Source organism: Phacochoerus africanus, chromosome 6, assembly GCF_016906955.1.
Source record: "Phacochoerus africanus isolate WHEZ1 chromosome 6, ROS_Pafr_v1, whole genome shotgun sequence".
Taxonomy (NCBI): domain Eukaryota; kingdom Metazoa; phylum Chordata; class Mammalia; order Artiodactyla; family Suidae; genus Phacochoerus; species Phacochoerus africanus.
The window spans coordinates 30,001,460-30,016,177 of record NC_062549.1 but is presented as its reverse complement, the minus strand read 5'-3'; the positions used below and the strand labels follow the sequence as shown (position 1 = coordinate 30,016,177).

The 14,718-nt window shown below is 34.3% G+C and overlaps 1 protein-coding gene across 2 annotated transcripts in view; it reads right to left on the bottom strand.

The window, feature by feature from the left end:
• The window catches only part of ANGPT1 (angiopoietin 1), a 289,488-nt gene that overhangs the window by 82,972 nt on the left and 191,798 nt on the right, over positions 1 to 14,718 (bottom strand). The window contains exon 4 of one of the 2 annotated variants that reach the window (XM_047783418.1): positions 13,109 to 13,341. In XM_047783418.1, coding sequence (XP_047639374.1) covers positions 13,109 to 13,341 — 233 coding nt within the window. The remainder of the gene's footprint in view (positions 1 to 13,108; positions 13,342 to 14,718) is intronic. The other variant, XM_047783419.1, reaches the window with a different exon arrangement.

Below are 14,718 nucleotides of genomic sequence, written 5' to 3'. Positions count from 1 at the left end.
AACATCTCCTCCACTTACTTCTCTACAGAAGCTGGTCTTTGCTCATCTTTCCCTTTGCCTTTTGTGTTGACTTCTCTTAGTCCCTTTCCTACTACTCTAATTGTCCTTTCTCTGTCTTCTTCATTGAGTTCTCCTCCTCTTCTCACCTACCAATAGATGTTCATCAAGATTTTATTCTTGGATCTCTATTCCTCATTCATCTGCTTATTTTGTAAACTATCTACCATGGCTTCAAGATTTTTTTTTTTCTTCTTCTGCTTTGTGGCCACACCCATGGCATATGGAAGTTCCAGGGCCAGGGATTAAATCTGAGCCTCAGTTGTGACCTATGACACAGCTGTGGCAACACTGGATCATTTAACCCACTGTGCTGGGCCAGAGATGAAACCTTGGCCTCAGCAGCGATTCAAGCCACTGCAGTCAGATTCTTAACCCGCTGCACTACAGCTGGAACTCTGGCTCCAAACTTCTATACAGAAGATTTCTAAGACACAAGGATTTCTGACACTCTGTGTTTGCTTCTCTCTTAATCTCCAGACCCACATTTCTACTTGTCTTTTGAGCAGTTACTGATGCTACTCCAATTTTCATTTGTTTAATGTTACCTAATATTTCCTTCTAAAGCCTGTGTTCTTTTTCTCCTACTGATCCCTCTATCCTCCTTCAGGTGATATCATAAAAAAAAAAATCAATGAAAGCCTAAATACAAGACATATAGACTGGGGCTTTTTAGTTGATCTCTCAAAGAAAAAGACTGCCTCCTGTCCCTACATAGTTTAGCTCATCCTGTCTTAACAACTTCAATAAATATTGATTAAACATTTTCTATTTGCATGACTTTTTCCAGGCAATGGAAATACAGACATAAGAAAAACACAACCTGCCCTTAATGTGATCACAGTCTGATGAGAGAAAAAACATTAGTAGGTCTTCTATGATAGCCTATGATAGCTAGATTCATGATTAGTATTTTCCATGATAGGGAAAAACCCAACTCAAGCTGGCTTAAGCAAAGAGATAATTTATTAAATCATGTAAACAATCTAGGATTGAGCTTTAAGGAAAGCATGATCAGGTTTCACATAGTGTGATCAAGAATTGGTTTCCTTATCTTTATCTTGACTCAGTTGTTATTGACTCTCTACCTGGCCACAAGATGGCTAGTAATAGTTTCTCAGTCTAATGTTACCAGTTTAAATATAATACCAAATAGAGATAATACACACAAGTGTTGTCTTGGAGGTAAGTGCATTGGAAATAGGTACAGGGACTACATTCTATTTCTGACAGGTAGACATGGGGAAGGCTGTTCAGGAGAGATAACACCTGAATGAATAAAACATGTAGAAAAGCTTATCTGAACTAAATTTTAAGAGCTTGTTATGCCAGTTCAAAGACTTCACCCACACCAATATCAGCAAATAAATCTAGAAAGTCTTAGAAAGGAATCATTATTCATTCCTTATCTATACAACCACATCTTTGTGATCTAAAGGGAAAGAAGAAGGACACATGCAGGTGCATGTCTGTCTTTCACTAGCCAACATTCAGTCAATAAGCAACCTGAGATGCTAACTCCAGAAGCTGTTAAATTTATTTGGCCTCTCCTCCATTTGCTCAACCAATTTAAATCCAGATGGCTTATCTGCCAATAGGCTGACTTCAGGGAAGAACCATGAAAGCTGAAGAAGAGGGTCACTTCAATTCAGATGAACCCTCAAGAGAAAACTTCCTGGAATGTGGAATTGTTAATTCTGACTCTCAGAAAATCTAGTAGAGAACACAGAAGACAATCAGCCTTACTACCAGAGGCAATATAAAAAGCAGGAGCCCTTGATCCTACTTATTTCCTAATAAATTGGTGTAAAGGGATCAATTCTTCAATCATTCTTTTTAAATTTTAGATGTAACTAATCATTCATCTCTCTACAGTATTTAACAAACATCAGAATGTATGTAGATCAAGTTAGTATTTTAAGAATAATCCTTTTGATACTTTTGGGGCCATTAGCATTAACGAGATCATAGTACTAGGAAAAGACCCTGAGCTGTGATTTTTCAACACAACAGGTCACTGAAAGTAACTGAATATTCTTAAGAGTAAAACAGCTTATCTGACAAGATGCAAAACAACTGATTAGATTCTCTGCTCTTCAGCCAGGTGTGTGGGCATTCCATGGAAAGGCCATTTGAAAAAATTCCCTGGTATCTTAATTCATTTGAAAGGAATTTTAGAAGTGGAAGAAGGAATACTTTGCATTTCAAAGGGGTGGAGAAATTTTTAAAAGGTTTGTAGGCAATATTCAACATGTTAATATGTTGTGGGTAAGTGAGTGAGACTTACAAATGTTTTCATAAATACGTAAGTATAGCTATATAAACATATAAAAGCTCTAAGCTTCTAAAATATAAGTTTCAAAGTTGGTATTTTATCTAGTTCAAAACATATGCATGAAAACCTAAATATCTGTGGGCTGATATCTCAGCATGATTGTACCTAACCTATGGCAATTGCCTATGGTTTAATCTAATTTATATATATAATTTATACACAAAATATAAATTGCTACTTAACAATATAAAAAATAATATATTTATAAATACTTTAAATTTGAAGTCTTTGGTTAAGTAGCTAAAAGCTTTCTTTTTAAAAATTCTACTATTCTTTTTCCTCACTATTCTATTGACGGTCATATAAGGGAACACTTGAATATTGTTTACTTGCTGCATTATTATTTTAATTAAAATTTTTGTAAAAAGGACTGTTTTTACTCTCATTTAAATTCTTTATGTGTTATCTTTTGTAGGTAATGTATAAAATCTTAACTATCATCTTAATGAATGATAATAATCATGATCATGTTAAAATCAACTGGCATTGACTGAATACCCACTATATACTCAACTCTGAATTTCTTGTGCTAAGAATGTTTTATATGTTTCATTTCATTTCACACATAAACATCTTATAAGATGGATTTATCATGTTTCATTTTATATATGAGAAAACTGAGATCTGAGATCCCATCTAACTTCACCAAAAGATAAGCAGTGGTAAGCAGTGGAAGTCTTTAACTAAGAAGCCAAAAATCTTAAACTACTTACTGGCTTCTGAAGTAAAGTCAAGCCCAAATAAAACTCTAATATGTCATCTGTCACAGGGTGAATCCCTAGCAATCCTTATCTCAGCTGACAAGGTCCCACTTAATGTCTTAGATGAATCAGGACAGGCCTTAATTGTGAATGGGTACAACAGGAAGCAGGAAGTATGGGAAGAATGACAGGAGCCAGAAATGATAAAAAAGAAGAAAAATGTTGAGATGAGGTGAGGATAGAAGAGAGGCACAGGTAGCAGAATCTTCTGTGATATGGGAGTTCTCAGTGATAGTCCACAACTTCAAATGCAAAGAGAGGATTAGGAAGTAAGAGGTCTCTGAGCAGCCACATTGGATTTAACAATGTGCATACCCTAAAAGTCATGTTGACCAGGATTTAGCCACATTGGTTTTATATATTATTCTCAGAAGCCTAATTACTTGATCCCCAGCCTTTGGCCATTTGCTAGAAGCCACAAGTTTAGAGAAAAGGCTGGCTGGTAAGGGAGGAGTGGGGATGTAAATGTGTGTTTGTGTTCACCTTCTAGAATCAGGCCTGAAAACAATGAAAAAATTGATAAGCTTTTTTGTGCGCCTGAGGGAAAAATAGTAACATTTTAAAAGGAAGCAAAAATAAGAAATCAAAGTCTGGGTGGTATATAATAGAAGAGATAATCATATACTTTTCCAAGGCATCATGGTATTATGATTCAAATTAATTCATGCTGATGATAATGAATTAAATTATTAGAAAAAGTTTTACGTTTATTTAATCTTCTCTTAGAGGAACAATAGAGGACAAAAACATTGCAGAAAATCTGCCATCATAATATTTTAAAATTTTCTACTTAAAGAGACAAATTATCTGAAGAATATATTACTCACTACATATAACTGTAGGTAAATACACATTTTTAATACTTGAGAAATCCACATAAGATACACATATGATTAAATCCATGTGAACATGCATAGTACTCTATGACGTAGGTGAACTAGTAATTTCATGGTATGTTTTTCAGTGCAGAATAATTAAACGTGAAGTAATTTTGCATTTTTGTATTTTAGCTTGATTAGTATACTAAAATAAATCGTCTAACACTTCGCTAACGTGAAGTGATTCACATATATAACTGAATATACAATGCATATTACACTAGAACAACTAAGAATGAAAAGAATGACAAAGTTGAAAATGGATTTTTATACATTTGTTTAATCAAGTCATCATTCATTTTTTATAAAATTCATTCCTGTATTTTCTCTCTGGGCACCGTGATAGGCAGTTATGAGTGCTACATAACCCTTGCCATTTGTTTAGAAGTCATTTTATTAACAAATATATTTCAAGTGTTTAATATACACTAATTTCCCACATAATGTTTTCAGCCTGACTGGAATATACTGATTCTGAACAAAAGATTTCTCATGCATGTGGGAAGGTTTAAAGGGCATCTTTCATGCTCTATTATGAATAGACAAATAATTGATTTCAGCAAAAGCCATTAAAAATGGAATGAAAGTCTTTGAGCAATGCCATAAACATGGCAAGTTGCTGCCAGATGCTTTTGAAAACTACTCCCAAAAAAGTCACTTCAAAGTTTTAAATAAATAAAGGTTGATGGTTACCACAGGTATGTCACTTTGATTCTTACTCATGTGGTGAGATATACTTGAATAACACTACTTTATCATCTGGGGTGGGGGGTATAATCAGGATTCTACTCTGAATTGGGGGTTTCCTCAAGTCATTATTCCTGTTCCTGTTCTTTCCAGACCACCATGACCTGCCCTCTCAATGGCATATATAATAGCTCCTCTGAGACACTGGTGAGGAGACCATCTCAATCTAAGTCCTAGTTCTAGGGATATGGGTTGGATCAATTATGGTTAAGATTTGGTTTATTTGCATAATTGCCAGTGTGTACACGGGGCTGAAGCATCAGCAAGACCTTTCTTTGGAAAAAAATCTCCACTTAAAAATTAACCTCCAACTTCAGATTCACTGTTTTAAAAGAACTCATGCCAGTTGTGAAAACAAAGTGTTCACACCTAAAAATAATTATAAGTACATTCGAAGACATGGTAAAATTAAAAGAGGTTAGACTTAATTGGTATTATACTTAATATATAACCTTATCATAAAATCATCAAAATCTTATGATTTATTTATCTATTCTAGGTAGGTCACCTATCAGTGTAATTCCTTACCAGAAATGGTCCCACTCAGAATGTGAACATACAAGCCAGTAGTAGGATGAGATTCCAATACACTTAGAGGCAGTCATACTGTTGATATTCTTTAGTTGAAAATAAATGAGTTCCCATAGAAAGCCAAAAATGTCTTTAATCAACAGTTTCAAAGCTTCTTTGCATTTGACTTTTGGAAAAATATTATGCTAAAAATTAATATTTTGTTTATATATTTTTAAGCCTACCTGTACTTTAGCAAAATTTTTCAGCGCTTATTTCTTTTTGCTCCCTTCTTAAAGCGTATGAAATGTCATAAGTGTTTCACTCTATGGTTGCTGTGACGCATACATACTGAAGTACGTTGACAGAATGTTTTTTCCTTACTTTCTCTCTGAGTAATTATAAGTACTACTTGGCTTAGTACAAAGTACTATAGTCTATCTGAAACCGGTACCCACTATCCTATTTTGTCCCTGGACTTAGAAAATATACTGCTGAATTTTACTTGAGTATGGATGAGTCCAGGAATTGATTTAGTTAAAATATCTTGTGCTTCTTTAGCCAACCAGACCATGAGAGTACAAGAGAAGGAATGGAGTTTGTTCATAGTAATGCTGGAACATCAAGGTAACACACTTTTTTCCATGGCCTTTCACTCTGGTAACTTCCAGGCCCAGCTGGAAACAAGAGATATCCCTTTCCATTTCAGATAGCCTAGTTTCTGAAACTGAAACTCTAATTCCAAAAGAGAATTAACCACAAAATTTAAAATCTCCCCCAAAAGATATGGTTTAGAAATAGTTCATGGGAGAGGTCAAGAAATGTATTATTTTTTTATTTTGTTATCATTAGTTTGGTTATCTGCTATTCACACAATTTTTTTAACAGAAATTACAACTTTTCAAAAGGCAGATAACATGCTCCACTGAAAAAAGAAAAATGTACCATTTCTCAAAAATAAATAGTCACTTTCTCCTTAAGCCATTGGGTTTTGTGAAAGGAAGTGCTAGAAGTGTGGTTCATTTTAAGGAAATTGTAAATGTTTGACATATAATTTTCTGTCAAGATAAAGCATTTCCTCATTAAATGGAAACAAGTGCTCACTGTAATGTTCAGCAGATAACTTCCTGTATTTTTCTTTCTCTTCCCACCTAATGTTAAATTGTGCATTACAAGTAGTCCACGAAAAGCCAAATATTTTACTAAGTCAATAAAAATATTTTCTTTTTTATCAATATTTATATGAGTGACATTCAAAAAGTTTTAATTTCCTCTCATCACTTGTGATGTTTTTAAGAGTCATTCTTAACTCAAGGGACTTGCAGGAGTTCAAACTATCTCATCCCTTGACTGAATGATTTACTTCACAAACTCAATAGACACTGCATGGGAGGTAAATTCCTTTCAGATGGTAGAATTATTCTGAGAACAGAGCCAAATGTCCTCTCAGCAATGGAAAGGAAGCAAATGCCTCATTTCCCCCTTTCAGAAGGCCAGAAGACCAAAAATAATGATCTAATGTTCCGTACCACTGCAATCAGTCTCTGGGAAGGACACTTTAAACCAAATAATCGAGATCTCTTAAAAATTTGTAGTATCAAGTCAGTATATCTTTCAGGTGATGTGAAAGAAAATTTCAAAATGAACTTTAAGAGAAGCTCCTTATGAAATTTTTATACCTCATAATAAGGAATTAAGTATATAAACATGCTCATGTGTCTTGCTTTCATTTTTAAGTTTCTCTTGTGCTTCTCTACCAGAACTGATATCTACCCTTTTGCATTCAACATTTGGATGTGAGTAAACATTTTTTGTTTTTATTTCATTTTATTTATTTTACTTTTTTTTAAATTATAGTTTTCAATCTGTGCAATTGAACTCTACATTTCACCCAAACTCTCCCTATAGAGGGTCACATCCCAGTTTTAAAGTTCACTTCAGTCTGATTTTTTATTTGATCTTTCTGCTTATTTGCCACTAAAATAAGATCCTCCATAACAGTCTTTTCTCCCTGCCATAACACCTATTTTAGTCTCCTTTTATCTGTCCCTTAAAGAATGTCCAATTTTCTTTGATTTTACATTCTAATTATTTTTAAATGGGTTAATAATATATTATGTAATTTCTACATTTTATGTATTTCTGTAATTCATTCTGTAAAGTCTCTGAAATTGGACACAGACTTGTGCCTGGATATTTGCACTAAGTGGGAAACAAAAGTAGGATGGTTTTTTATCAGATTCTTGAATAAATTTATAACCCCCAACTGGCTGAGTCATTGCTTTATATGCACCTTCAATGATGTCATTTGCTGCATAGCTTTATCACTTGTCTCCTCTGAGGACACACCAACCTATAAGGTCAGCAGGATTTTGCTCCTGAATTTCAGACGCCCATTCCTCAGACTTCCAGAGTCTAACTGTCCCACAGTTATCTCAGTCCATATGCCTCAAACTAAATCTTTCCTCCTTAAGCCTATTTCTCTTCACATATTGCTGATTTTTAAGGAATATCATCAACATCCTCTTTAGCCAACCCAGAAACTTGGAATTTATTATATATTTAACTCTACTTCTAGTAAGTAATTATTTCTTATTGATTCTAATTCTTTTTTTTTTTCCCCACAAATCTCCCCTCCACCTGTCTTTCCATTTGCCCTGGTTTGATCCTGACCTCCTTATTTCCCTCCTAGAAGATCCTTTTGAGAATCTGATGAAAACCATCAACTCTACTTTTTCTCCTCATCAGAGTATACTGAATAATGTAGACTCAAGAACCAGACTATAAGTCCAAATTTCAGCTAGCTCAATTGCTAGCAGTCTAATATTTGGAAATTATTTACCTTTCTGTGCTTACTTTTGTTATCTGTCACATAAGGTTAATAATAGCACTTGGCATATAGAGTTGTTATAAGAATTAAATGAATTAATACATGCAAAGAGCTCAGAAGATTGGCTTGTATTCAAGTATCTGTTACTATTTTAGTAACGGCAAAACATCCATCTGGTTCCTCTTCTTCCAGCCTTGTAAACTTTCCAATGCATTGTTCTTCCTATATTGTGACTGGATTGATTTTCCTAAAATGCAAATGTCCCCTTTGTCCTTATATACTGACAATGACTCCTTATTGCTTTCAAGGGGGAAATGCAGCTTCTTGGATCTCCTTTTGTTTACCTTTCTAACCTCATCTATCACTGTTTTTCTGCCTTCAATTCTGAGAATGAGGCTATATATTTAGATGTATATCTCCATTCTCATGACTCCTGGCAAATACACATGTTGTTTATGCTCTTCTATTTTCTTCATTTTGAAGTCTTGGCTACTCTCTCCCCATTAGAGCCATCCTGCCTATGTTTTAATCCTAGATCAACCCTTTCTAGCTAAGTAAATGTGGGCAAACTCAAGTTGCCTGTGGAATTTATAAAATGGGGCTAACCATTATAGTTCCCTCATACTGTTTATTGTGAGGACTAAGTTAATACACATAAAGCTTAAGCAATGCCTGAATCATAATAAGCATTCAACAAAATCCTTAAGATCCTGAAGATGCTGGATTCTGCCCTCATCCTTTTGTCTCTACCATGATTTTAATATTCCTTCTGTGTGTTTCACTAGTACCCTGGAACCTTGGCCTCTCCTCTGGCAAACAATTACAGAATATAATTGTTCATTTACCTCTTTCCCCACCACATTCTAGTTTTCTTTAAGCCACAGATAGTACATCTTTCTCTCTTCTCAGTGGTCTGAACAGTATCTGCCATACTATAGGAACTCAACATATATTTGTTAAATAACAATGGGAGAATATCCTTATCGCCAGAAGATAATCTGAAAGAAAAGTTGCTATATAACTATTTTTTGAATGATGATAAATTTATGAATCATATCTTGGTATAGCACAAGTGTATGCCAAGCTGATTTGAACAGTAAGACACTCAGCCAATGTAATTTTATGATTAAGCTTAAATACTACTTTCTTGTTATTTATTTTTTCTTTTTTTTAATGGTTTGTTAGTAATTAAATTCTTGATCACATAATACAGTTTGCCACATGTGTGCTCAAGGTATGTGATGATGCTTTAATGACCTCTGAACAGAGATGACTGCCGAATGCTGACAGTCACAGTACCTGATTATCCTCCTCCAAAGAGTTCCAAACCTTATTTCCATGCCATTATCAATGTAAACTATTTAATTCTCACATTAGCTGTGAATTGCCAAAATCATGAAGCAATCAGCTAGGCTCTGATGCTATGATAACATTGAGAGCAATATTTCTTTAGTAGTAATGTTTCAAGAATAAATGTGATCAAGTGTTTGATGACAAAGTTTAGACAAAAATAAATGTCTTACAAGATAGATGCAATCCAGTTTGTAAGGACTATCTGCCTAAGATACCACTACTGCCTGTTCAGAACTAGAAGAGGAAGGTTTGCTGAATTATTTCAGAAAATGTGTCAATTAACTGTACATAGCTTAAATATATTTTATGACATTAATGTTTTATTAGGAAAAGTTCTGTGAAACTAAACAAAACTACTATAGGCCCTGATGCTATGTTTCACACAAACTTCTTTTAATTCTTACTACAAACTCATCAGGTATGTATTATGATTCCATGTTAGAGATTAGAAAAACTGAAGCTAAAAAGAATAGGCGTGGGAATCCCCATCATGGCTCAGTGGTTAACAAATCCGACTGGGAACCATGAGGTGGCAGGTTTGATCCCTAACCTCACTCAGTGGGTTAAAGATCTGGTGTTGCCATGAGCTGTGGTGCAGGTTGCAGACACGGCTCAGATCCTGTGTTGCTGTGGCTCTGGCATAGGCCGGCAGCTAAAGCTCCGATAAGACCCCTAGCCTGGGAACCTCCATATGCCTTGGGTGCAGCCCTAGAAAAGACAAAAAGACTAAATAATAAATAAATAAAAAGAATGGGCTTGGATGACTGGCAATAGTCCGACACTCTAGAGCACTGTATTCAAGTGTTTTTCATAAAAGAAGTTTTACTTACAGATAGCACTTAATAAATCTATGTTTAGGTAAATCTTATCTCTTGAAGGAAAAGGAAAGAACCAGTGTTTAATGAATCAACTATGCCATATGTTTTTGGTTTTATATTAAGTACCTAATTTAATCCTATCTATATTGTTGTGAGGTAGAGATAATTATCTTGACGTTATAAATGATGAAAAAGTTCACAGTAGTCAAACTAGTTGCCAATGACAGAAAAAAACCCACCAGAATTTTTTTTCATGCTTTGTAGTATTAAATTCAGGCTATCTTCACATATGACTGAGTCAAGTTAGAACAAGAGGACTCTTAAGGTCAATTAAAACTTTTAACTTTTTGGATTATGACACAGTTCATAACGTTTTCAGAAAATCTTTCAGAAAACTAATCTTCGTGTTTTAAAAATATACATTTTAGAAAATTGATGTATTTATTGTGATATACTGATGTAGGCATATCTGCATATATTTATATTTAAAAGTAGAATATTTACATATAATCTTTGAGAAATAATAAATCTACTTACTAAATGAACTTTTTTCATAAGTAGGGAAAGATTTTACTTTTGTATTTTAGAATTAGAATGAAATAAAACTTCATTTTGGTGACTCATATTTATTCTAGTATCACACTATTAGTCACCTAAAATTTTAAATTCACCATAACTAAACAGTACGGTGTGAGTGAAAATGAGGATATTCAGAGAATTAAAATCTTGATGGAAACCTTAATAAGAGGCAATTTCCATTTTTGTGTCTCTTATGAGTTCTTAAATGACCAAATACTTAGTACAATACTTACCTGTGGGATTAAAGAAGAAAAAAGATTAACACAAAGCAAATAAAATCTATGGTTATAACAGCATGGAACCCACTGGATAATAAGGCAATAAACTTATATTAGGATTACAAACCCTACAATTAAAATAGGATTTATTTTAGGATTTTATCATTAAAAAGAAAATACATATCTAGAGGCCTGAAGTATCAGACAATTTCTGTCTCAGTATTATTTTTTTTTGGATATGCTATATCATAGAATAGACATAGCTATTTTCCTCATACCCTGAGTGGATGCAATGGGTAGCATCCATCAGGAGTGCCATCATAGCTGTTCGATAAATTATGTTTCTTGAATTGCTTGCCTGATGTTGCGCCCAAAGACAAAACCTAGCAAGGAATTTTAACTTTGAAAAGTTTAAAGACATATTTATTGCACAAATATTTAGAAAATAAGTGAAATTATGATAAGTAGGCAGACATATGAGCTCTGTGAGAATCACCAGGGCTTGATATTTCTAACATTAAAAAAAAAAAAACAAAACCTACTCAACTCCATGTGCATTACATCTCAGAATGATAAGAAAAATATGTTTTCAATCTTACCCCGATGTATTCAGTTCAATATGAGAATAGATATGTCTCATATTAATACTTAATTTCTAAATACTCATGAGCTTTATTAAAATTCTCTGGCAAAATTCTACCATGCTTTCCTTCCAGTGGACTCTAGTTCAAGGTTTTGGCAGGCTCTAACTGATTAGCAGGTTTTTCCCTTCCCAATCACATTTCTGAGCATGCCCAAATGGAGCTCTGGGAACACACTGTTTAAAATATATTCTTTACAAAGTATATTAAGGGTTTGTTTAGACTAAAGGAGCTATAACTCAAGGTAATGGCATGTAATAGAGAAATGTGAAATGTCTTTAAAACAAGATCCCTTCATATGAAGTTATCCTCTGTATTCATATCTATATATAAGAGTATAGAATTGAGCTATTTTTTTTTTATATAGCTCAAATCTACTATTAAATTAAAGGGGCCTCCACATTATGTATGTTGCATACGCACACCGAACCATTACATGAATGGTCACATAATCTACAATTTAATGACAGCTATAACTTTAGGTTATAAGTACTGTTCACTTTCACTCATCACCATTTACCATTCTATGTTCACTCACAGAAAAACTGATTAGTGAGCAGAGCTACAGAAGATGACCTTAAACTCCAAACTTTAAAGAGCTTTTCTAAGGCTCAGGAGAAGTTCTGTTTGAAGTGGACAAGTGCACACAGAGGCATTTATTCAATAATTGGTGGGTGGACAAATGGACAGATGGATATCTTCTGAAGAGACACAGGCCTGCGATATTTCTGATTGTTAAATGGCTTCAGATAGTCTAGTGATATTAAAAATTTGTATTTCTACTATCTCAACGACATCCCAGAATAAATGTGGGTGACTACTATATAGGACTGCATAAAAATAATCTTTTTTTCTCATTTATAATGATTTTTATTTTTTCCATTATAGCTGGTTTAAAAATAATCTTAATACTGACTTTAAATAACAAATATTCTTTCTCCCTCATAATAGTTTTTAGGAACTTCTATAGCTCCCCTTCTGTGCAGGGAACTCTTCACTATCCTCCTCTGCAAAAGAAATAGTTTTAAAATGAGAACGCTCCTGAAACTCTCCTAAGCACTCTGAACTCTTTGGCTAATTTCTGTCCTGTATAGTTAAGTATCTAATACCACAATACAAAATACTTATCCATGAAAGTACAGAAGATTTTATTTAAAGTTAAAAAGACCAATAAAAAATAAGAAATTAGAAGGTTCTTTTAGAAAGATATTGTGAATTAACAAATACAAGCTTATGAATACTCTGAAGTTAAAAACATGAGAAGGTCATCAGTGCAAACTTCATGAAATGCTTCTAGGAATAGAGATCTCTTGCTGCTTCTACACAGCAATTAATGCAACTTAGAAAGATGACTATACCAAAGTGAGGAAGAAATTCTTACCACCTTCTTTAGTGCAAAGGTTGACGAGATTATGCACTGTGTCCATCAGCTCCAGCTGCTGCTTTTGAAGGACACTGTTATTGGTGGTGGCTCTGTTCAATTGTTTTTCCAGTTCCTGGATTATATATGTTTGACGAGTAACCAAACCTTGAAGATTCTCTTTCTCTTCCTTTAAGGTGTCCAATTCTTCCTTGTGCTTTCCCTCCATTTCTAAGATTTTATGTTCTAATAAACTACAAGGAAGTAAAGATAAGATTTAGTTTTTAAAATGCTATACAAAAAATGTGATTCAACTGGTTCTTGAGTTTATTTAAAGTTAGGAATTTTTAGTTAGGTATTTTACCACAGAAATAGCTTTTTAAGTGAGAGGCTCAATATATTTAATATATATATAATAGGAATATTATGTATAGCATGTCAAATGAAGAATTATTAGATTACTTATCATCAGAATAATGTTTGTTTCTTAAATATAATTTATTTTCTGGGGTGTATCTTACATCCAGGAATTAGATAGACCCTGAATTAGACCCTGTCTGAAGAAATTACAGTATAATTTTCATTAAAGAAATGGATCCAGTAAGAAACAGAAATAATAGTTCTTCACTCATTTGGGATTCTCAAAACATTAATAGTGATTAAATTTCATAAAAGGTGTGTGAGGTCAAGGAGTAACACTGATGCAGACACCAGAGGACTGGAGAGTAACCTACCCGAAGTCATAATTAATTAGATTTCCTGGGATTTTTGACACCTGGTCCTGTATCATAACCACTAGCCTAATTTACCTCTCATTCTGAGCTTTAGGATAGGGCCTAAGGCACCACAAGTTCCCAAGCCACTGAATAATTGGTTCTGGAAAGGAAGACATCAGGCTGGTGGCATAGTCTTACAAAGGACTTGAGAAGCTTTGCTCAGTGATGCAATCTTCAACTGAGAACCTTTCTTCACTCAGCACTCTTCACAGGATATTCCCCTTGCCTAGTGCACATTAAAAATGATAGAGAATGCAGAAGCACTCTGGGATCCTAGCAATTGACTGGAAATAAAAAACATTTACATTTTATGGAGTGTATAATATACTAGTATTCCTCAGAGAAAAGCCTTATTTACTTTTCTCAGTTCCATTTTCAGAAGGTTCATCCAGTCCTTGGTTTACAAGGTGTTATTCAAGTATAACAGACCAGACTGGGCACTTAATTTACCTTGGAGAAATATAGCACTGAATCATTCCTATAAGTTTTCAAAAAGGGGACACTAGGGAATGTTTTAAACTTAATACCTAAGTCATAAAATAAAGCATATATAAATTTTCTTTTGTCTTTTTGCCTTTTCTAGGGCCGCACCTGCGGCATATGAAATTTCCCAGGCTAGGGGTCAAATTGGAGCTGTAGCTGCCAGCCTACGCTAGAGCCACAGCAACTAGGGATCTGAGCTGCGTCTGCGACCTACACCACAGCTCACGGCAACGCCAGATCCTTAACCCACTGAGCAAGGCCAGGGATCGAACCCGCAACCTCATGGTTCCTAGTCAGATTCGTAACTGCTGAGCCATGGCGGGAACTCCAAGCATATTTGAACAGCCAAATATTCCAAGTCCATGTGGTAGG